Source organism: Acomys russatus, chromosome 23 (genome assembly GCF_903995435.1).
Source record: "Acomys russatus chromosome 23, mAcoRus1.1, whole genome shotgun sequence".
NCBI classification, from domain to species: Eukaryota; Metazoa; Chordata; class Mammalia; order Rodentia; family Muridae; genus Acomys; species Acomys russatus.
Genome location: NC_067159.1, coordinates 21,674,952 through 21,697,780, shown reverse-complemented (window position 1 = coordinate 21,697,780; position 22,829 = coordinate 21,674,952). Strand labels below are relative to the sequence as shown.

Here is a 22,829-nt window from a genome sequence, read left to right as displayed (position 1 = left end):
ACTTTAAATTGATCTTGAACTCTTCTTGTATTTATTATTAAAAATACATCAAAAGTTATCTATTATTTATTGATTACATTGACATCATTCTTTTTATACTATTTTGTTTTATAAAATTTAAATTCTTAATATCACACATAGTTTTCTTTGTATATTAGGAACAAAGAAAAGTTAACATGCTGATTAATGTCTGAGAGCTCTTTATCGATAAATCTCATTTCCTATACTCTATCTCTTTGTTAGAGAAACTGGGTCATCTGTACAATTTCCACCCTTCAGTATTCTGTCGATTATACATTGTTTCATATGTTTTTCAATTTTCTTTATTAATTATTTACTTGTAAATAGGTGAAACTTGATCAAATATAGGTTTAATATTTAGCAAGAATATCTTTTTTTTTTAGCAAGCATATCTTGATATGCTCTGTGTCATTTCTGTTGTGTTCTCTCAGGATGAATTGATTATCTAGTTCACTTTGTGACGTTAACATTCATCAGGGTGTGAGATGTTTTCAGCCTGACATACTACAGAGTGCGCCTATCATTTATTCACTTTTAGTAACAAATGATTGTTGTGAAAAAATGTATTTGCTCTTCATATATTAAAAGTCCTCCTTTAAGAACTTTGCTCCTGAATTATTTGTTTACATTATAGCTACAAACCACTTTTGAAACAGAAGCAGGGTAATTTTTGATAGTCTCATACATGTATGTAATGAGTTGTAGTTGTTGTTCCCATCTCCTTCTCTTAGTCCCCCTCTTTGCTGGGACCTCCTTCCCAAGAACCCCCTCCTACATACATACATACATACATACATACATATATATATATATATTTGTATGTAATCCACTGTTTCAATTGGGGTTGCTCGCATGAACTTGAGTGGGAGCTTATTTATTGGAGTGTGGGCTGTTTATCAGTGGCTATTGCACTGAAGAAAATGGGATATCCTCTCCCAGCAACATTAACTGCTAATGTCCCTTGGGGAGGGAGTGATTGGGTCTTATAACTCCCTCCCCCATTACAGTTTTTCTGATGATCAACTTCCAGTGTAGTTAGTGTGAGTTCCGTTTAATTATTATTAGCATTTTTAAATCATGCACTTTAACATTTACTTTCTAATCTAGTGCAATGAGTATTCTTTTAAAAATGCTGTTATATCTTGGGCAGGTGGAACTTAAAATGCCAGTAACTTTGATATGTGGTTGGAGTATCTTTGTTTTAAAATTAATCAGCTATGCTTTTCAAAAGTCCCTGTGCTCAAAATGTGGGAAATGTTCCTTAGAAATCACAGTAATGGGGTACCAGGGGATCTTGCTGTAAGATTGTTACTGCTTCTGTACCCTTTCAGTGTACAGTTAGCATTTTTGACAAATATATTAGCTCATTAATTTCATTTCTCACCCATATTTAAAGTTATATTCTTTTTATTGATGTGTATGAATGTTTTGCTCACATGTATGTTTGTGTATCATATGCATCCTAGACCTGGAGTTATGGGCAGTTGTGAATTGACATGTGGGTGCTGAGAATCAAATCCTGGACCTCTGTAAGAACAAGTGTCTCAAACACTGGGCTACCTGTCCAGCCCCCTGATTTTATGTTTGTATCTCTTGTCCTTGAAAAATCTTGCTGCTAATATTAACCTAGCACTTACGCTAGCTTTTTAAAAAGACACTAGTTTCCTAAAGGCAGTGTTAATACTATAGTAACATTATTTAATATGATTTATGATTTTCTGTAGTAATGTTTGCTCTAAGTCATATTTCACAAAGGCATAGTATAACCTTCATTGAAATTAGTCTATATTCTACCACCAAACTAATAGTAGATTTGTTTTCATTTTTAGATATGAGTTTTAAAATTATTAACTAAGTTTCCCCAAGTTAAAAAAAAAAAAAAAAAAAAAAGACCTGAAACAAGCCTCATTCAAAAAAACTTAACTAACCCACTGCTTTGTATTCTCTTTATATGTGTGTTTTCACTGTCGGTTGGTTTATCCATCTCATTCATTATATTCAAGTATAAGTTTCTTCATTTTCCTTCCCATAGTAGGTAGAAAGCATAATGTTTTATATCTTGACATTTTACTAAATGATATCTCCTGGGCGACACTGCACAATTGTAATAAGGAAACGTGCTTTCTGTATTCTTGCACTGTTTCTACTCTTGTTAGTATGAAAACTTGGTAGTTTTTCTTTAGAGTAGCTTCTAGATATGAAATCATTGGGTCAATATGTAGTACAAATACAGTTTTACTAGTTATTCCTAAGTGGTTTTGTGTGCGGGTTGTTTTTACTATACAGATAAATGAATGCCAGTGTCTCATAGCAAGAATAGCTTATATAGTATGTGCTTATAACCCCAAGTGGGTTGTAGGGAAGACAGGAGGAAGGATCTCTAGTTCTTGCTGGCTAGCCATTGTAGAATAAGTAGGTGAGCCCCTAGGTCCCAGTGAAAGACCCTATCTCAGGAAAAGAAAAAGTTGGAAGTGTTGCTAGTCTGGTGGGTGAGAAAGTATCCAAATACAGAGTTAATTTGGATTTGTTTTACTATGAGGAGGATTAAACAGATTTTCAGCTTATGATTTATACTTTCTATGCCAAGATTTTCAAGTTTTTAAGTCCCTGTTTGAAGTTTAGACTTCCTTTCTGATTCAGTTACTTAAAATTTATTTCAAAATTTTGTCTGTTTAAAACAGAACTTGATTGCATTTTTCTTTTTCACTCTGCTTTTCATTAAAAGGATCTTACTGTATTTGGAGAAACATGGAGTGTATTGTAGAATTAATATTACATTGGATTTCATGGATTCTTAAATAGAATGGGTTAATCAGTATTATGATGATTTTGGAGGAATGAAATAGATTTTTCAGTCTACTGTTTTGAGCTTTTCCCCCTGTGTTTGCCGTGGCTGTCTGGCCAGGAAGAGTGTGAGTCATTATAGTCCTTTGTATATTCCTGCTTTAAGGTCTTGTGTATATATTGTCTTTAGAAATCAAATCTTCGGCCTGGATTTTAGCACTTAAGCATGTTTGCTGCTCTTCCAGAGGACCCAGGTTTGGTTTCCAGAATTCATGTCAGGCATCTTAACTTAAGCTCCAGGTGATATGTCCTGGCTAGTTTTATGGCTGGATACAAGCTAGAGTCATCCTAAAGGAGGAAACCTCAATTGAGAAAAATGCTACCATAAGATCCAGCATGTTCTTAATTAGTGATTGATGGGAGAGAGTCCAGACCATTGTGGGTGGTGCTATCCCTGACTCGGGTCCTAAGGTTCTATAAGAAAGCGTCCTGACTGCAGAGGAAAAAGAAACTGGGCGGGGCATCTCTGTGACAAGTCTGGGTAGGCTTCTGGGAGGATATAAGGGAGACTTCAGCTGAGACTCCTAGTAGCAGGGCCCATGGAGACTGAGGAGGCCACCTTCTAGCCAGGATTTCCTTATTTTTAATAGCTGAGTAGTATTCCATAGTGTAAATGTACCACAGTTTCTTTATCCATTCTTCTATTGAGGGACATTTAGGTTGTTTCCAGGTTCTGGCTATTACGAATATGGCTGCTATGAACGTGGTTGAGCATATGTCCTTGTTGTGTGGTGGAGCATCTTCTGAGTATACTCCAAGGAGTGGGATAGCAGGGTATTGAGGTAGTCTTATTCCCAGTTTTCTGAGAAAGTGCCAGATTGATTTCCAAAGTGGTTGTACAAGTTTGCACTCCCACCAGCAATGAAGGAGTGTTTCCCTTTCTCCACATCCTACCAACATGTGGTGTCACTTGAATTTTTGATCTTAGCCATTCTGATGGGTGTAAGATGGAATCTGAGTTGTTTTTATTTGCATTTATCTGATGACTAAGGATTTGAACATTTCTTTTAAGTGTTTCTCAGCCATTCGATAATCCTCTGTTGAGAATTCTGTTTAATTCTGAGCCCATCTTTTAATTGGATTATTTGGTTTGGTGGTGTTTAATTTCTTGAGCTCTTTATGTATTTCACATCCACCTTTATACAGGGATTCTGGGAATATGCCAATTTACTTACTGCCATTTACCCTACTCCTGGCCTTGTGTGATCTCTTAATCTATGATACTGATTGTTGTTTGTCCTGATTTTTTTTTTTTTTTTTTTCTCTCATCATTTGGTTTAGATGTTGTTTCACAGAAGTGGCTTATTTGGGGTGATTAAAATGCCTTGTTCTTACTCATTTTCTCCCTGGAATTAAATTTGTGGTATTTTTTCAACTCTTTATCTACCACTTAAAAAATGTGAATGTTACCTTATATGCATATGCCTCTATGCATCTTAACATAGGTGTGTCCTGAAGTTTTTTTTTTTAATTCTTTCCAATATGGATTTTGTCATGAAAATGAAAAAGGATTATATACATTTGGTCTTCCACGCTTATTTGCTTATGTTCTGCATCCAGGCAACCTTGTATTGAGAATACTGGTTCCAAATTGGTTTTACATGTGAAGTCTTTTTCTTGTAAGCAATTCAGTAAACCTGCTGTTCACCATTTATATTGTATTATGTATTATAAGTAATTGAAAGACTTAGTATGTATTGGAAGATGTGTATGAGTTATAAGCAATTATGTCATGTCATAGATAGGGCATAAACATTCACTTATTTTACTGTCCCCGGGGATCCCAAAACTAATTTTTCTCAGATACTTGTGTGTGTGTGTGTGTGTGCGCGCACACACGTGCATATAAGCATGCACATACATGTACAAATGTAATAAATTCTATGAAAATAGTTATCCAAATGTTTTCTATAATTTCTTTTGTGGGAAGAAGGCAGGGTCTCACACTGTAGGCTGGCTTGGAACTCACTTTGTAGCTCAGGTTAGCTTCCAACCTGTGGCACGCCTTCAGCCTCCATCCTTGAGCGCTGGGATTACCATAGTGAGCCATTATACCTGACTGTGGTTGTGACTTCTGTTTTGATTCAATGATGATTTCAGTAATTAGCCAAATTACATGTGCAGCTCCATAATACTGTGGAGAGCTCTTCTGTGAAATTATCTCATTTGGTGGATATTTGGGATAAGGTTTTTAAAGTTGAACAGTGCTGGTATATGTATATATGACCATTTTTTGAGAGCATACACCAAGGCTTGAGTATGTGGAATTTTTTTCCAGGATTTCATCCTAATTTATGTTGTTTTTAACCAAATATCAATCGTTGGATTTTACAACGAAGACTCTGGAGCCAGATGCTGGTGGGAAAGCCTGCTAGCTCAGAGAGGCAGAGTAAGCACCCAGCTGACCTTCTTCAACTGACGTCCCAAAGAGGGATTCCTCCTACCCCACGAAGTCTCAAAAAACCCTTTGAACTGAAAGTCTCTCCCTTCTACTTCCTGTGTGTCTCTCTTGTCCTCCTGACCCCCTCTTCCTCTCTGTTTTGTTTTTCCTATGTTCAGTTTGTGTCAACTGGTTGCTTGCTCTACCTCTTGACCTACTGTTAACTTTGTTTAATTCTGCTTACAATATTCTAAGCAGAAAGCTCTTGGATTAAAGGTGTATGTTAGAGCTGAACCACACCCCAACTAGAAACTGGTTTTTCTAGTAAACAACCTAATTACAGGGTTAACAGTATTATCAGATTAGTACAGAAGTGTTAGATTTCAAATTCTTACTGGCACTTCTGTAAGTATTTAGTTTAATTTTTGCTACTCTGATGTGGGTTTGGTGGTGGCCGGTGGTATTTTTTCCCCCTGATTAGTGGAATGTACATTATTTTTGGTATTTTGATCTGCCTTCCTTCCTTTAACATCTCTCTTTCCCTCTTCTCCTTCCCCCCTCCCCTCCAACTTTCTATGTAGCCCTGGCTGAACTGGAACACTATCTGTAGACCAGACTGGCCTCAAACACATATCCACCTGTGTCTGCCTCCCATGTGCTAGGATTAAAGAAAGGCATGCACAGCCTCCACTGCCACCACCACCTGGCTTGGTTTTAATTTGTACTGTGGAGCTTCAGATTAACCTTTCCACTTTCAGTATCAGATATATTTCATGCACTTATCCACCACTAAAAACAGAAATAAAAATCTATTACAGAATTATAATTAGAAAAATTATTAGCTTTATATTTGTCTCTTTTCATAACTCATGCTCATTGCCTGAATTCAGTCCTTTCTCATCCGCTTATATTAAGCATTTCTCATTCTTTTAGTGTTGCTTAACCTACATGTACTTAACCCATATACACATACTATTTTCTACATTTTACATTTTTCTCTCTCTGAGACTGTGTGGTCTTAATATTGTACATTTATTCTAAGTACATCTATTTTCCTCTTTTTTTTTAGCTTCATTTTTTTCTTTCGAACTTAGTATTCTAGTTTACATATATATCCCTCAATATTTCATTATCCATCTGTTGATGGGCAGCCAGAATCATTTCTGCTGTTTGTTATGGTGAACAAAGTAGCAGTCAAAGTGACTAAAGATGGCGTGCAGATATCTCTATAAAGGGGTCTGGAGTTCTGGGTATATATGCCAAGGTATGAAATAGTGGAGTCATTGTTCTTTTTTAAGTTTTTGAGAAATCTCCAAACTGTTTTCTACAGTAGCTGTATTAGTTTGTACCCCTACCAACAGTGAATGAAATGTCCTTTCTTTCCATACTCCATTTGAAGTAGATTTGTTCATGATAGCCATTGTTTTAAGGATGAGGTGGTGTCTCAAAGTTTTAATTTGCATTTTCTTGATGGCTAGGGATATTGAATGATTTAAAAATAGTTAATGACCATTTTAATTTATTTTTTGAACACTTTATTCATGGCTATTTTTGATTCCTTTAGTATGTAATTTCTGCAGTTCTTTGTAAATTCTAGATACAGTCCTTTGAAACATAGCTGATAAGATTTCTCCCATTTTGTAGGCTGTTAGTCGTGCTGATTGTTTCCTTTGCTGTACAGAAACATAATTTTTATTTAGTCCCATCTGTTGGTAATTGGGGTTAGTTCCTGTATTGTTGGTGTTCTATTTAAAAAGTTCTTGCTTACCCCAGTATCTTGAGAGCTGTCTCCTGTGGTCTCTTAACAATGTTTTAATCTGGCCTCACATTCCATTATGTTCATGTTGTTAAAATTATATGAACCCCTTCCTTCCTCCCTCCCTCCCTCCCTCCCTCATTCCCTGTCTGTCTGCCTATTGATTTTTCGAGGCAGGGTTTCTCCTTGTATTCTTGGCTGTCCTGGACTCCTTTTGTAGACCAGGCAGCAATCCTCCTGCCTCTGCCTCCCCAAGTGCTGGGATTATAAGAGTGTACCACCATGCCTGGCTCCTGAACATTTTAATTTTTCTCTTGTTCTTCTGGCTATCTTCTGTAGATTAGTGAAAGCCAGTTGCACTATGTTTGGAAAAAACAAATTTAACTTACTTTCTTTCCCATACCCAAAGGCAGTCATCACAGAAGTCTTTCCTGACCCCATGAGGTTTAAAGGCTTCTTCTTACCAGCAAACAAGTAATTAGTTCTTAACAGTTGACACTTTGGTGTCCTCCAAGTAACTTTTGACATTATACCTGGAGAAAGCCTTAGGTTCCACAGGTCGAGGGTTCAGTCTTCAAATTCTTTCTATTTTGGGATGTCTGTTAGAAGCCCCTGGTTATTGGTGTTCTTAATGTTTGGTTCCCACAGCTACCTTCTTGGATTCACTTAATTTACCAGAGAAAAGGACTTCTGTGGTGGCAGAAGAGCCCCTTTTGCATGTAGTCAGTTAGAGGCTTCCCTTTAACTTAGAACCAGGCTTTCCTACCTGGATACGTAGCATCTTCTAAGGTGGAAACGAAAGCAAGCTGTTTAAAGGTACAATGATAATCCATCTTTGAAAGGATGACATGTTTACTTTTGGAAGCTGGGTTATGTGTATGGGTGATGGTAGATGTTTAGACCTCAGATACTGACCTTCAAAGAATCAGTTAATGGACCTTTCTACTTTTTCTTGCTGGGACTTGGTTGAAATAAGGAAATGAACACTTTTTCTTGGAGTAGATGGGAAAGTAAAAAGCGATGACACATTATCCTTTGTTTTAGGATGGGGTCCTTAACCTATGAGTTGTTGCAAGCCCCACAGGGGATGCATATCAGATACTCTGCATTTCAGATATTTATATTATGATTCTTAACAGTAACAAAATTAGTTATGAAATAACAATGAAATTATTTAATGGTTAGGATCACTACAAAATATAAAATATAAAAGGGTCAAAGCATAACAAAGATTGAGAACCACTTTTTTTCTTGTACAGTAGTTGAAAAGTTAGAAATAAAAGGTAAATTTTGTATTTTTTAATTACAGTGTCTTATGGTAATTTGTTTTGTTCTTCTAGAGAGGATCTGACGAGCTACTCTCAGGCAGTGTTCTCAGTAGTCCCAACTCTAATATGAGTGGCATGGTAGTTACAGGTAAGTGTTACTGTCTTAGCAGCCCATATTTACCATTTGCCAGGGTAGAATGTTAACGCTAAAGCATTATTTATGCCAGAATAACTTTAGTTTTGAAAGCTGAAATTGGTGATTTTTGTCAGCAAATAGTGTTTTGTAGGCAAGTAGTCTGATTCAGTTTACTTACCTGTTACTGTGTTGCTAGGGACTGGTCTCAAACTCTTACATATGCCAGGAAAACACTGCCACGGAGTCATACCCCAGTCCTAAACCTTCCCTTCTTTATTCTTTTTAACTATGATTAATTTCTTATTTGAAAACTTAATTTTCTTTGTTTATAACTGATAAAGTCTATGCACTTATTTGTTTAGTTTGACATTTTATCAAATATACATTACTACAGTGATCAAATCTGGGTTGTAGATTTATCTAGATCCTATAGTTAATATTTTCAAAAGCTTTAATTTCTTTTTCTTTCTTTTGTTGGTGACAGTCTCTCATTGTTATCCAGGTTGGCCTTTATCTCCTGGGCTCCAGTGGCATACTAGTCTTCTTTCTCTGCTAGTCTCTCATGTAGTTGGGACTATCAGCACCCCACTAACTCACTGTTAACTTTTTTTAAAATTAAAAAACAAGCAAACCTATTCTCACATGCCTCATTTTTGTATTTTTCTTACATTTTTTAATTTTTGTGCTATGTGTCATCCATCTTTAAGCATTATTTTATATTACAAACCCTGTTGCCTATACTGTAAATAAAAACCCCAAGTTGACCTACACAGTTGTCTTCTGTGTAGTTTCATGCTTTTTGCTCTAATAACATTTTAATGAGTTTCCATTTTGTTATCTACTTAATAAGTTTAAGAACTTTTTTAAACTCTATGGTTAGAGCTTTTCTTGGGTTAAGTCTGAATTAATATTTTAATGTCTGAAGAAGAAATATATAGTAATCTTAGGCTTTAGTTTTATGGCTGATAAGACTTTTAAATATGTATTATAATGCATATAATTATAATATATAATATATAATAATAATGCTAATTGAATTATTATTAGATTTCTTTAACTTAAAACCCTACATTTTATTCCTGTTTTCCTGAAACCATTACTGTTTTTTTTTATAAAGATCATAAGAGGATGGAACAAATTTCCAGTTAACTTTTTTATTTTGATACACTTTGATGTACACATATGCAATCCTAGTATTTCAGTTAACTAAAAATGGTGAACTGTTTGCTAAATGCAGCGTGATGTAAAGCTGAATTTTTAGTTTATTTGTTTTTCTGTATAACAATTATAAAACTATCACAAGGTCATGATTCTGATAATGAATAGACAGGTTCAGTTGTTGGCAACTCTGCTTTATGAGATTTTTTATTTATAACAAACAGTAATGATACTAAGAATGTTTTAAAAGCTAATATTTAGGGGTCTACATGAGTCACTGTAGTAGCCTTGACCCTTTTTCCAATTGTCTTCCCAAACCCACAAACCAAAGTTGATTGTTTGAATTGACATACAGAAAGTATAAACTTGAATGAAAGGAAACACCTGCCATGAGTCTTGTGATCTTTCTGGTGTTCTGCTTTGAAGCACCTACAGACAAAGCAGAGAGGTTTCTCTGGACCAAAGAAGCTCATTGTAATGCCAAACATGTGGGGCTTGGGGCCCTGGATCCTGAATAAAAGGAAGTTTTGCAAATTTAGGCAGGCAGAATTTGGTGTAGGGAATCATATCAGAAGTCTTAGATACTTGCTGGGTAGGAACATTGCAAGGTCTATCAGAAATTGCCTTACTATAGGTCTGAGAGCTACATGGTGATCTTCTAGGCTGAACAGTCCTCTGAGACATTGGAGTTGTGACAGGTCAGATATAGTCATCTTCTAGTATACCCACAACTTAAAATTTGAATATAGTAAGCCCAGCTCTTTAATAAAATTATGTTCTGTAGTAAGTGCCATTTGTATAAGAAACTCAAAGTCTAACATGACAAAACGTGAAGGTTTCATATGTAATTTGGTTCCCTAGTTTAAAAAAAAATACTAAAGATGACATAGGGTTAAATATTCTGTATCTGTAATCCATAATACCAGTAATGTACAATCAAAATTTACAAATTGTGTAAAAGAAAGAATAACCTAGAGAATGAAGTGTTCAGTAGGAGGAAATTTCTAAAATGTCCAGCTAGGAGAATTAGTATGCAAATACAGTAAGCATTACATTTAAAGGAGAAGGTTGAAACAATAACTGACTAGAAAGTGGAAAGTCTTTAGATAAAGAATTTTTATTTTAAAAAGCATGAAAATACTCTGACTGAACAATAGAATGTTGGAAATAGAAGTTTTGTTGAGATTAGCAACAGGAAAATGGGCTAATAAACATTCATAAAAGCAAGTTACACTTATTGATTCTGCAAATAAAGAAGTATACTTATAGGAATACCAAGCAAGAAGCAAGCAGTCTTATCTTCCTCTCAAAGCCATATTTAGATGTCTGGATAGTGATTAGAGACAATGGGGCAGTATATGTATGTATGCATACAGATGTATGTGTATATTTGAGATAGGAATTTCTGAACACTTCTAAATTTGTGGGAAATATATGAACTTAGAGTTCTAAGAAGCTCATTAAGTCCTGCCCCCTCCCCCAGTATTGGGTTAATTTAAAAAACAAACATAGACTGAAGCATAGAATATCCAAACAATTGAAAATTAATAATAAAGATACTTGAAGCTTCCATGCAAAAGACACTTTAACAAGATGTCAACAGATCACACAAAAGGAATACAAGCTGACCTTTTTAGATTTAAAAGGATGACATTAGCTAAAAATTCAGAGCTATAGAAGGCTTATGAATAGTCCTGTGAAATGGCAAGTATAAATAATTCTTTTTTAACCCTGTCTCAGTCATCTGAATTTCTTTGTGTTCTCTGAATTTCTGTGTATTATACTTACTATATAAGTGAAAAGTTTATATTATATAGACTTTATTACATAGATGAGATGACAAACAGCCCCAAAGTTAAAACAAACGTGATTTACTTTGACAAAGTCCTTATATTTTACATAAAATAATACAGTGTTGACTTTCACATAAAAACATTCTGAACTTGAGATTATATACTAAAATCTTAGTAATATCTCTAAGAAAGTATTAAAGTGTTGATAGTAGATAATAGTGAAAAAATGGAACATACTCTAATTTTAAAGATGACTATAAATTACAAAAACCCAAATAGTATTGTATTGGCATAACGATAAATAGGTTGGTCAGTAGATCACAATGTAGAGAATTCAAAAGTGAGCCTACAGATTTATAGGCAACTGATGTTTGGATGAGGTGCAAAGTCTTGTGGGAAAAAGACTTAATAGAATGTTACATAGCTGATTGCCTTCCCATCCCTCTACTAGAAATTTTTGATGTATGTTTTCTGATGCAGGTGGAAATGAAGTCCAAACGGACATGTTTTAAAAGTTACAAACATTTTAGGAGAAAACAGGAGAAATTTTCCATGACTTGGGTTAGGTAGAAAATTTGCAGATAATAATTCTAAAAACCTGTCTAAAGAAAAAAAGGATTAAAATGTGTCTACAGTTTAAAGACAATTAACAAAATAAAAAGGCAAGCCATATAGTAGCCAGTTTTTTTTTTTTTACAAAAAGTATAACTATAAAAACTAATATCAAGATTTATTTAAATTTAGAAATGTACAAACTCAAATTTAACAGCTAAGGTGATTAACAACCCAATTTTAGAAATTGATGAAAATATTTGTATTTTGATCATGTCTATTCACTATTATCTCCCTCATTCGGTTACCCTGTACCCTGTCACTCTCTCCAACTTCGTGTCTTCCTTTTTGTCATTAACAACCCCTTTAGTTAGTGCTGCCCATGTTAGCTTGGCTGTATTTTAACTTAAATAATATTTAAGTTGAATCCACATATAAAGAACATGCTTATCTGGAGCACCAACTTTTTTGGAGGTTTCATGAAATATACATGCACATTTTATATGTACAAATACGTGCATGACTCAAAATCAGAACATCGACAACACCAAGGATGATGATGATGATGATGATGATGATGATGATGGTGGTGGTGGTGGTGGTGGTGGTGGTGGTGGTGGTGGTGGTGGTGGTGGTGGTGGTGTAGTACACAACAGGACTTTAATTTACTGCTGGTCAGAATACTAAATGATACATTTGTTTGGGAAGACTTATTTTGTATTTTCTTATAAAAGTAAACACTGATTGAACATTGCAGAAGTTGTGTTCCTTCCTAGCTATTCAGAGGAAATGAAAACTGTCAAGATGGGGGGGGAAAACAACCTGCATTTTATAGCAAAATATGGAAAAAAATGAATGTCCTTCAGTAGGTAGATAGACACAATTACAGTACGTCTAGGCCAAAAGGAAGTAAACTATCAAGCTCTGAAAAACTGGGGAAGAGCCGTAAGTGCTATTATCTGAAAAGTCCAGTCCAAAGTCTGACTTACCATGTTGCTGTAACTGATACTCTGGTAAAACCATGGTGGCAGTTGAAAATAAAGTAGTTGTGAAGGTAGGTTGTAACACAGAGGGTTCCTAGGGCAGACTGTACATTGTAGTGTAATGATGGATGTAATGTCAAACCTATGTGACAAAGAGTATACTCCATAGGATCTAACAGATAGACTGCTCTAATGAAGAATGTTGACAATGATGAAAAATGTATGTGTTTATGGTGAAGAAGGTATATGGAAAATATATTCTAAAATTATTGTGAGATTTGCATTACATTTCTTTTGTAAAATACTGGACAGTGCAGTTTAATCAAAAGAATTGTTGCCCTAGATTTAGAAAGAAGTTCTCACTACTATTCTAGAGACAGCTTTTAAGGTTCTTGCCTAATTTTTCAGAGTCAGGTTTGCAAAGACAGGTTAATAGTGAGAGGATGGAAAGTTGTATTCCATGCAAACAGAAAACCTAAAGTTTGATTTTATTCGTGTGAGAACATAAAATTTCAGATGAGGAATAGTCATACGTATAGAAAAACCTATTTCATATTTATCAGAAAACCAAATGTTATTGAATTGTTGTATCTGGAACAACATTAAGACATGAAAAACATGACAGTCCTAGTTATACTTTGAGGAGAGCAGTTACCTCTTTTTTCTTGGATTACTTCTTTGATTGTGAGCCAATACCTTTCATGAAGCAATTTAAAGGAAGGTTTATTTTGCTTATGTTTTAAGAAGGGATATAGTCTACTGGGATGAGAAAGGCACTGTGAAACGAGATTGGTAGTAGGTCACATTGTGTCTGTAGTCAGAAAGTAAGGAGACATGGGCACTGGACCTTAGCCTGGATTTTCTTTTATTCCTTTGGGGACTCCAGCTGTGGTGCAATGCTATCCCATACGGCCTGGGTCTTTTCACCTAAATCTTTTAGGAAGTATTCCAGTATACCCTGGTATACAAAGCTTGTTTCTAGTCAGATTCACAAACTTGACTATTAACACTCGGCAAATAAAAGGATACAGTAGAGAATTAGAACAACGGCTCTTTTACCTTGCTTTAACCCATGTCTATAAAACTATACCAAGTATTTGTAGAACAACCTGTAAATATACTTAGGATGCTCATTATGGTGCAGTATATTCTAGATCATAAAATAACTCAGTAAATTTCACGAGACTGGACGAGGTCTATTAAGGGAGGATTAATAGTTTTCATTTACTTATGGGGTGTGGTCCCTAAAGGCTGGTTCAGAAAAGTGGTAGACTCAAAGATGAAGATGCTTATTTTATTTTTTAACCAAAGTACTATCTCATTGTGAAGGTCATTTGTAGTTAAGTTGTACAGGAGCTTAAGAATATTTTTTAAGAAACAATTTTATATAGTCAGTTGGGAAGAAGATAATTACAATAGAAGCCAGTGCAACATGATTCCTTCAGAGTCCAGCAAGAGAAGTGTTGGAATAGAAATAGTTTTGAGCTTCATTTGCTTGGCTTTTTAAAGTAGAAATTATTCTTAAAGTACCTCAGGACTGAGTAATATATGGTAAGTGATGTGCACAGAGACTTCTAGGCCTCTAAGGTGGCTCATCAGGTAAAGGCATTAGCTGCCAAGCATAGTGACCTGAATTTGATTCCTGGAGCCCATATGGTAGAACACTGACTCTGGCAAGTTGTTATCTGCTGTTCACATGTACAATATGACATTATAAAGTGTTTAACTTTTATTTTAAAATGTATCCATAAATATATTAGCTTAAAGGGGATTTTTCATGTTAGTTGAAGTCTTAGAAGTACATTTGAAGTGTCTAGAAAATTATGACCAAGTGATACTATCTCATTTATAGGCATCTGTAATTACAGAGTGTTTTTCTTTTTTGGTGATACTTTGTAATGAAGGCAGATTTATTTATTGAATGGAAACTACTGGTCTACTTTAACAATTCAGAAATATATACTTTTACTTTATTGTAAAAATATTGTACTTTTGTATTCTGTTTTACTATTTATTCTTAGTAAGCTCATCCTATGTTCAGTATAAATTAAACCTTACCATATTCATGTAAGATAGAGAAAAATTCTCCAGAGCTAACTTCTAGCTGTTTATAGATGTAGAGTGGTGGCTTTGGAATATGTCCCTTTTGGTGAAGGGGAGCTTGCTCTATCTATTAATCTTTAAAAAGAATTAAATGGAAATATACTTTTGTTCTTTAGTCATTGGACAGTTTTGGTATGAAATAGAATTTTAATATTTTTGCTAATTATTATTCTACATAGACTATGCTCATGGCTTGATGGCAACTTTTAACTAATTGATGGTTTAATGATGTTTTCCATTCTTTTGAAAGCCTAATTTTAATTTTTCAAGAATTCAAATCTATTCGCTTATGTTTTAAGGTTATATTTAGCTTTTCATATAAATCAATTTTTTTGTCTTACTGGTAAAGAATATTTCTGAATATCTTTCAGCCAACGGTAATGATAGTAAGAAATTTAAAGGAGAAGATAAAATGGATGGGGCGCCCTCTCGTGTACTTCATATTCGAAAGTTACCTGGTGAAGTGACTGAAACAGAAGTTATTGCTTTAGGTTTACCTTTTGGTAAGGTAACTAACATCCTTATGCTGAAAGGAAAAAACCAGGTACAGTTTTACAAACATTGTTAGCATGTTAAACATCAGACTGCACAGGATGAGAATTGTCTGTCACCTAAAGGAGGGAATTAATTTTCTTAAAAAAAAAAAAAAAAAAAAGTAGAAGTCGTGTTCAGTTTTTATATTTGTTTGTTCACAGAAGCCAAGGGTACTAGCAGCATCAATTGCTTGAGCCTTTTTATCTGGTAGCATTAGTAGAAATCAGGCTTAAATTTTGGATACTTGTTTAGTTACATTGGCAGTAGGAATCAGGTATATTAAACATGACATTTTTTTTCAAATTTTTAATGATTATAATGATTCTTTTAGAAGAATTTATGAAAGTTAACATTCTTTAAAATATAGCTAAATTCTGGCCATTTAAAATTGTTTCTTTATATTTTTCAAATGAGACCTTTAGGGTAGTGATAATAAAATTCTGGTGCTAGAAAATGTTTATTTTCCCTAGTTTTTGTTAAAAAACAGGTTTATGGGGTATAGTAAATTGTAGTTGGAATAAAGGGCATTGCTTGAATTAGCTCTTATTGTATATTAAAATTTAAGAGATTTCTAAGATATATTTTATTGTTTTCAAATTATATACATGTATGTGGATATGTGCATGTGAATGGCGGTACCTACAACAGTCAAGAGTGTCACATTCAAGACACCTGTGAGCCATAAACTTGGGTCTTCGGGAAAAGCAACAAGTGGCCGAAACAATCTTTCCAGCCCCTCAGTAAATGTAAATGAGGGTTATATTCTAGGCAATGTTTTAATTAAACTAGATTACATAGACACTTGAGTTGAAAATTACAATTTTTATTTACACTTAATTCACGGTATTCTTTTAAACTAATTTTTCAGGCGTTTTTGGAACTGGCAACAGAAGAAGCAGCTATTACTATGGTTAATTACTATTCTGCTGTGACACCTCATCTTCGTAACCAACCGATTTATATCCAGTACTCCAATCACAAGGAACTAAAGACAGACAATACATTAAACCAAGTGAGTGTGTATAGGTACATAAGCAATATGGCTGATAGCATCTTAAGACTAATAAATAGTGTATGTTAATAGAAAATAATTTTCTGTATGCGTTTTTTGTTATCTTTAAAATAATTTAGTATATATGTATCCATTGTTGTTTTAAATGAAAATCCCAATCATTCCTTTTCACCAGTAAAGATTCAGGAGCCAGATGCTGGGGTGAAAACTTGCTAGCTCAGAGAGGCAGAAAAAGCACCCAGCACAAGAGGCTCACTAGCTCAGCTGACAGCCCTGGAGGAAAAGGCAAAAAAAAAAAAAAAAAAAATCCAAGGCAAAAGGCTTGCTACCTCAAAGCTCAAAAAGCCAAAGGCCCAGGAGCTAAAGAGCTCAAAAGCTAAAAGCCACTTCTCTATAGCTGTCTTACATGTCCTTCAACTTAAAGCCCCTCCTACTCTTTAATCTCTATCAGCTGGTTTTTTGCCCCACATCTTGACCTAGGTTTAACTTTTATTAAATCCTGTGTACAGATAGCTCTTTGATTAAAGTTGTGTGCTAGGGCTGGCTGAACCACACCTTAATCACCTGTTTACAATAAACGGAAAGTTCTTGGATTAAAGTTAGGGCCCAACTGCAAGAAACAAAGATTTACAGTTCACAATCTCAGGGATCACAGTGGGCTCAAGTACCCTGCAACAGTACTTATTAAATATTCACTTACAAAGTATGTGGCTTTCTAATACTTTCTGATATGTTTATGGTCTGATAAGTTAGTATTAAATTAGTTTTGCTATCTTAAAGAGCTTGTCAGTTTTCTGTTACTTGTTACAGGTTTCAAGTTAAGGTTTTTAATATGGAAATGGGGGCCAAGGGTTAGTTGAATGTGTTTGAGTCTTCGGGTTTATTGAGTCTAGAACCAAGCAGCAATACAAAACATAGTGGAAGGTAACTGTAGTCACAGCTAGATGTTTAGGTGTGAGGTAGGGGGCAGTGTGTGTGGAGAGTGGAGAGACTATTGATGAGCTGGAACTTGTTAGGACACAGTGCACTGGTCTGCTGCTTAAACTTAAGTTAGGAAATGCAGTGCCTCTTACTCATTTTGGTGTTCTTTTATTATGAAATTTGTTTTCTAATGATGTGTCAGTTTCCCTAAGAAAAACTAAGAATGAAGAATATGTGAATGTTGGCTTTTAAAATATGGTGCAGAAGATATTTAAAATGAATGTTAAAATAGCATAAGACTGCTTTTAAAATCAAACATGCTGACTTGCTGCACTGGTCTAAGAACTTACCTTTAACAGTGCTTTTGAGGGTACAGTGTGTGTTGGCTTCACTCAGACTACCATTGGGTGTAGTGCTATCCATGGACTAAATCCAAGGCCTTGGATGTGCTAGCTGAGTTTTCTGTCTTCAAAGATTCAAAAGAAAGAAATATATAAGAAGGGGAACAACAACAGGGAGTCTATAGGTGCATACTTTTACATAGGGATGATGACTTAAAGCCCCATAGAGAGGGGAATTTGGAATAATGAATTTCAAAGTGGCTAAGCAATAAATCACTTATTGTATGTAGGCCATTTGATTACAGACAGGAGGAATGTTCAAATTAAGTCAAGGATTTTATTTTCAAAAGCCCTTCAGTCTTTTTGATCAATTTTTACATTATGGTTGGGCAAAAAAGAACTTTGCAGTTCTCTGAGGGTTCTCAGTACAGTTTTATTTTTAAAATAGCTTAGCAGAGTTTGACTGTCTCTTCAGTGTTGCCTTCAGTTTATCTTGTTCTCATTCTCCTTTCTTGTTCTTCACTTTATTCATATTTGAGAATTCACAATTAGAATTTTGTAGGCTCACATAACTTGCCTTGGGTTAAAGTAATGAGCAGTTGGATGCCAAGTTAATCCCTCTCCTCCCCCAATACCATCGAGGCCTTGATTGAGCTGACAAATGTGCCTTTTAGGACTTGTGATTCTCTTAACTGATGCTTTTGTTGTTTTTAGTGTTGAGGTGATGAGTCAGAGGCAAGAATTGAATTGCTTGTTTATTATCTAGGCTTCCCATTAATGTGTGTTTTGCTGCCACTGTGTTCTCACCTATAGATGGAATATTGATAGAGATCAGTCTGGGCCATGTAGTAAAGACTTATCTATAAACAAACAGACAAGACACCTAATAGTAGATGTTGGAGTTAATATGCATGGAAGCTTGAATGCTCATATATTGGTAACTGGAATGTAAATTAGTAGAATCTTTTGAAAACAGAAATATCTCAAGTTGATCATATACAAATTCTATATTTAATAATTCTACTCCTAATTATGTGCTTAAGAAAAATATGTATGGAAATAAAAAAGATATAAAAAACCATTGTGGTGGAGCAACCATTACATTGTAGTAGTCCAGAGTTGGAAATGACTCAAATGTGCAGCAATAAAAGAAGTTGTGCTATATATATTCATGGCCAAAAAAGAATGAACAAGCTCTGTGTATATGCAAAGCATAGGTGTACATCATACAATGGAGTTTCTTTAAAGAAGCCAGACCAAAGAGAACACACATGTTAGGATTCCATTTCTTTGGCTGAGAGAAGGCATGTCTCCAATTTCTGGCACACTGATGTGTTCTAGGTTTTTTGTTTGTTTTGGTGTGTGTGTGTGTGTGAGTGAGATTTTTTTTTTTCAGGCAAGTCCAATTTGTAGTTTTTAACTGAAGTCTTTTCTCAGCTTTTGAGTCTTTCTCTGTGTATATGTAATAGTTTGAAAACATCTAGATTGGCAAGCTAACTGTGCTTCATATATTAAAACAAAGTCATTTGTTACTACTATGAGAAATCGTAGCTGTCAAGCTAAAAAAGATGGTTAGTGATGAATAAGCATGGAATTAATTCCATGGAAAGGCTTTTATATGTATATAGTATATGCTTTTGATAGATTTTGTCTCTGAACAGATAGTCATGGTCTGTATTGGTGAGGGATTGGTACAGGAAAGGAAACTTATGTGACAAAATGGCAGGGAAAACTTCACCTTTTGTATCCACTGCATTTTATCTGTGATCTTGAGGTTCTTAGCTTAAAAGACATTTGAATTTATGACAGATGTTAGTTGTGGTATTTAATGTGGTCCTTTTAGATAAATGTCTGTAGGGGAATGTTGCTGTTAAGGTCTTTTTATTTTCCGTAGTAGTATTAAAGTATCAAGTAGCTACTGCCATAAAATGCTGAGTTTCATTTGAGTACCTTGGGCTGATATATGCATTTATACTTTATATTATTAATTAGCATTTAAATGGTGTTTACATAGATGTGTATGTTGACTTTATCTGCCAATAAAGGTTAGTCAAATCATTAAGATAATTTGAAAGTTAAATAATGATATAATTTACAATATTGATAGTGTATTATCTACCATAAAATGTACTGAAAATACCATTCATAATATAACTGAAAATGTTCCCGACAGTTATACCAGAGATAACATTAATTTCTGGTCAGTTTTTTTATTTTTTGTTTTTGATTTTTGGGTGTTTCTAGTCAGGGTTTCTCTGTGTAGCCCTGGCTGTCCCAGATTTGCTTTGTAGACCAAGATGGCCTAGAACTCAGAGATCTGCCTGCCTCTGCCTTTCCTAGTGCTGAGATTAAAGGTGTGCGCCACAACATCTGGCTCTGATCAGAATATCTTATAGTATTAGTATGAAAAAGACTTGTTTTAATCCCCTCTGTTTATTTTTGAAGATTATATTAGAAAAATAACCACCATCATAATTTTGATAATGATTAGATCATAATGAAAATTCACTGCTAGTTCCTTTCCTGCAGTGTACCTGTTCATAGAGTGAACAGTCTGAAGTTACAGTTTTGTTATTCTGTTAAGTTTGTTCTTTGACCAAGTTTTGGTTATAAATGTCTACCCAAGTACATCTTTCTTTCAAGGTGAATGGCACTGCCTATCTGTCAGCCTTGGTGCCAAAGTGCTTAGGTAACTATTTTGAACCAAAGATAGTAGAATACTTGAACTAAAAAGAGACAGTAGTATAACTTGTAAAAGTGTAAATAGAAACAGTGGATATGTTACTAAACAACTTGTCTGTCAATTTCAGCGTGCTCAAGTAGTTCTTCAAGCTGTGACAGCTGTCCAGACAGCAAATACACCTCTCAGTGGTACCACAGTCAGTGAGAGTGCAGTGACTCCAGCCCAGAGTCCAGTACTTAGAATAATTATTGACAATATGTACTACCCTGTAACACTTGATGTCCTTCACCAAGTAAGTGTGTTGTAATTTGCATAGTTGGTTATAACTTGAAGAAATAATATAGTAGGTAATAATGCTTTGATTTTAATGTTTTCACAGATATTTTCTAAGTTTGGTGCTGTATTGAAGATAATCACATTTACGAAAAATAACCAGTTTCAGGCTTTGCTCCAGTATGGCGATCCAGTAAATGCTCAGCAAGCAAAACTAGTAAGTTTGTGATACTGATTTAACTTAGAACTCATTTTTAAGAACAGCTATTGCTGTTGTCATCTGTAATATAGGCTTGTATTATATATTTGTTCAATTTGGTAGTAAGCTTTCTGGTCTTGTTAAAACTGTGGGATTATGTTGTGCATACACACAATTTCATGTATTTTTTGGTAGGAGTTACATAGTAACTTTTCGAATATATCTTCAATATAGATAAAGTGCAGATATTCTGATCAGCTCTAGTTACATTGTATCTTACACCATTTTAAAAGAATCCTTAAGACAACTTTTGTTTGTGGGTTTTTTGTTTGTTTGTTTGTTTTCAAATGTTTGTTTATTTTTTTATTTTTTTGATTTTCAAGACAGTTTCTCTGTGTATGTAGCCTTGGCTGTCTGGACTCACTTTGTAGACCAGGCTGGCCTCTAGCTTAAAGAGATCTGCCTGCATCTGCCTCCTGAGTGCTGGGATTAAAAGTGTATGCCACCACGCCCTGCTATATTGTTTGTGATTTTATAAAAGATAGTTTCTGACTCAGCTTTTTAGTTATATCATTCACTTTTTAACTGATTTTTAGATATGGAAGTTAAGACTGTAGAAAAGTAAACTTTCCCTTTGTCATGATGCCATTCAAAATGCATAAAACTCTTTGCATCTGAATGCCTCAATCTTCTCTGTAATTTATTTTGTTCTGTTTTTACTGTTTAAGCTCTTTGGCCATAGTATCTCATTATTATTCCGTTATCAGATGATTAAAAATTCAAATAGAGTTTAATATTATCAAATTATTAAGTCAGCTCTTTATCTTAGTCTTACCTAATTTTTTACTTTTTATTTTATTTTCATAATTAACTGTGTTCGCTAGTATTTCATGAATTTCCCAGGTCAAGACTACATATATGAAAGTTGGACCTCTGTTGTTTAGATACCAGTTAACGATCAGAATTCTGTCTTGTCCAAAATAGGTGTTCTTCACATGCCTTGCCTCCCAACTCTGTGGAGTCTTTACATTTATTGAGTTAACCAAAAATTAATGTTGTATAAGATTATACTATTGGAAATAATTAGATATTATGACATTTTCCACATTGTCAAATGTATTTGTAAATGGTGTACATTTTCTGATGTATATTATATATTTGTTTCTTGGTTTGTGTCTGTGACCCAGAAAATATTGCCCAATCCAGAGTAAAATATTGACAAAGAAACAGTGAACTGGGGTTTGATTAGGATACATATTGCATTCGTCACAGAAAAAAATAGTTTATGTGTATATCTTGTCAGAAGTAACCTATAGTTATTTAATATTATGATAAAGTATCACATTGTGGGTGTGCAGATAAGCAGTGACTATACACATTTATGAGTATATACGCTTACTAAAACTTTCTCTACAGAAGTCTAAATTTTGAGTATAATTTAAAAAATTAATTCATTCACTTTACCTCCTAATCTTGGCCCCCACCCCTCCTGTCCTTCCAGCCCATCCTTCCTTCCTACCCCCCCCCCCCCACGCTCCCCTATCCCTCAGAAAAAGGGAACTCTTCTCCCAGCTACCCCTTCCAGCATGTCAAGTCACATCAGGACTGAGTGATCCTCTCCATGGTGGCCTGGCAAGGCAGGCCCACCAGGGGGAAAATGATGGAAAAGCAGGCAACAGAGTCCTTGTCAGAGAGAGCTCCAGCTCCCCTTATTAGGGGACCCACATGAAGACCAAGATGCCCATTGGGTATATATGTGTAGGCGGCCTCGGTCTGGTCCCTACATCGTCCTTGTTTGATGCTTCATTATCTGCAAGTCCCCTTTTGGGCCCTGGTTAGTTGGCTCTGTTGGTCTTCTTGTAGAGCTCCTGT

At 34.8% G+C, this 22,829-nt stretch overlaps 1 protein-coding gene across 4 annotated transcripts in view; it reads left to right on the top strand.

The window, feature by feature from the left end:
• The window catches only part of Ptbp2 (polypyrimidine tract binding protein 2), a 66,349-nt gene that overhangs the window by 10,197 nt on the left and 33,323 nt on the right, over positions 1–22,829 (top strand). For all 4 annotated transcript variants that reach the window (XM_051165921.1, XM_051165920.1, XM_051165923.1 and 1 more), the window contains exons 3-7: positions 8,342–8,417; positions 15,366–15,538; positions 16,397–16,540; positions 20,613–20,777; positions 20,865–20,975. In XM_051165921.1, the coding sequence (XP_051021878.1) occupies positions 8,342–8,417; positions 15,366–15,538; positions 16,397–16,540; positions 20,613–20,777; positions 20,865–20,975 (669 nt within the window). The remainder of the gene's footprint in view (positions 1–8,341; positions 8,418–15,365; positions 15,539–16,396; positions 16,541–20,612; positions 20,778–20,864; positions 20,976–22,829) is intronic.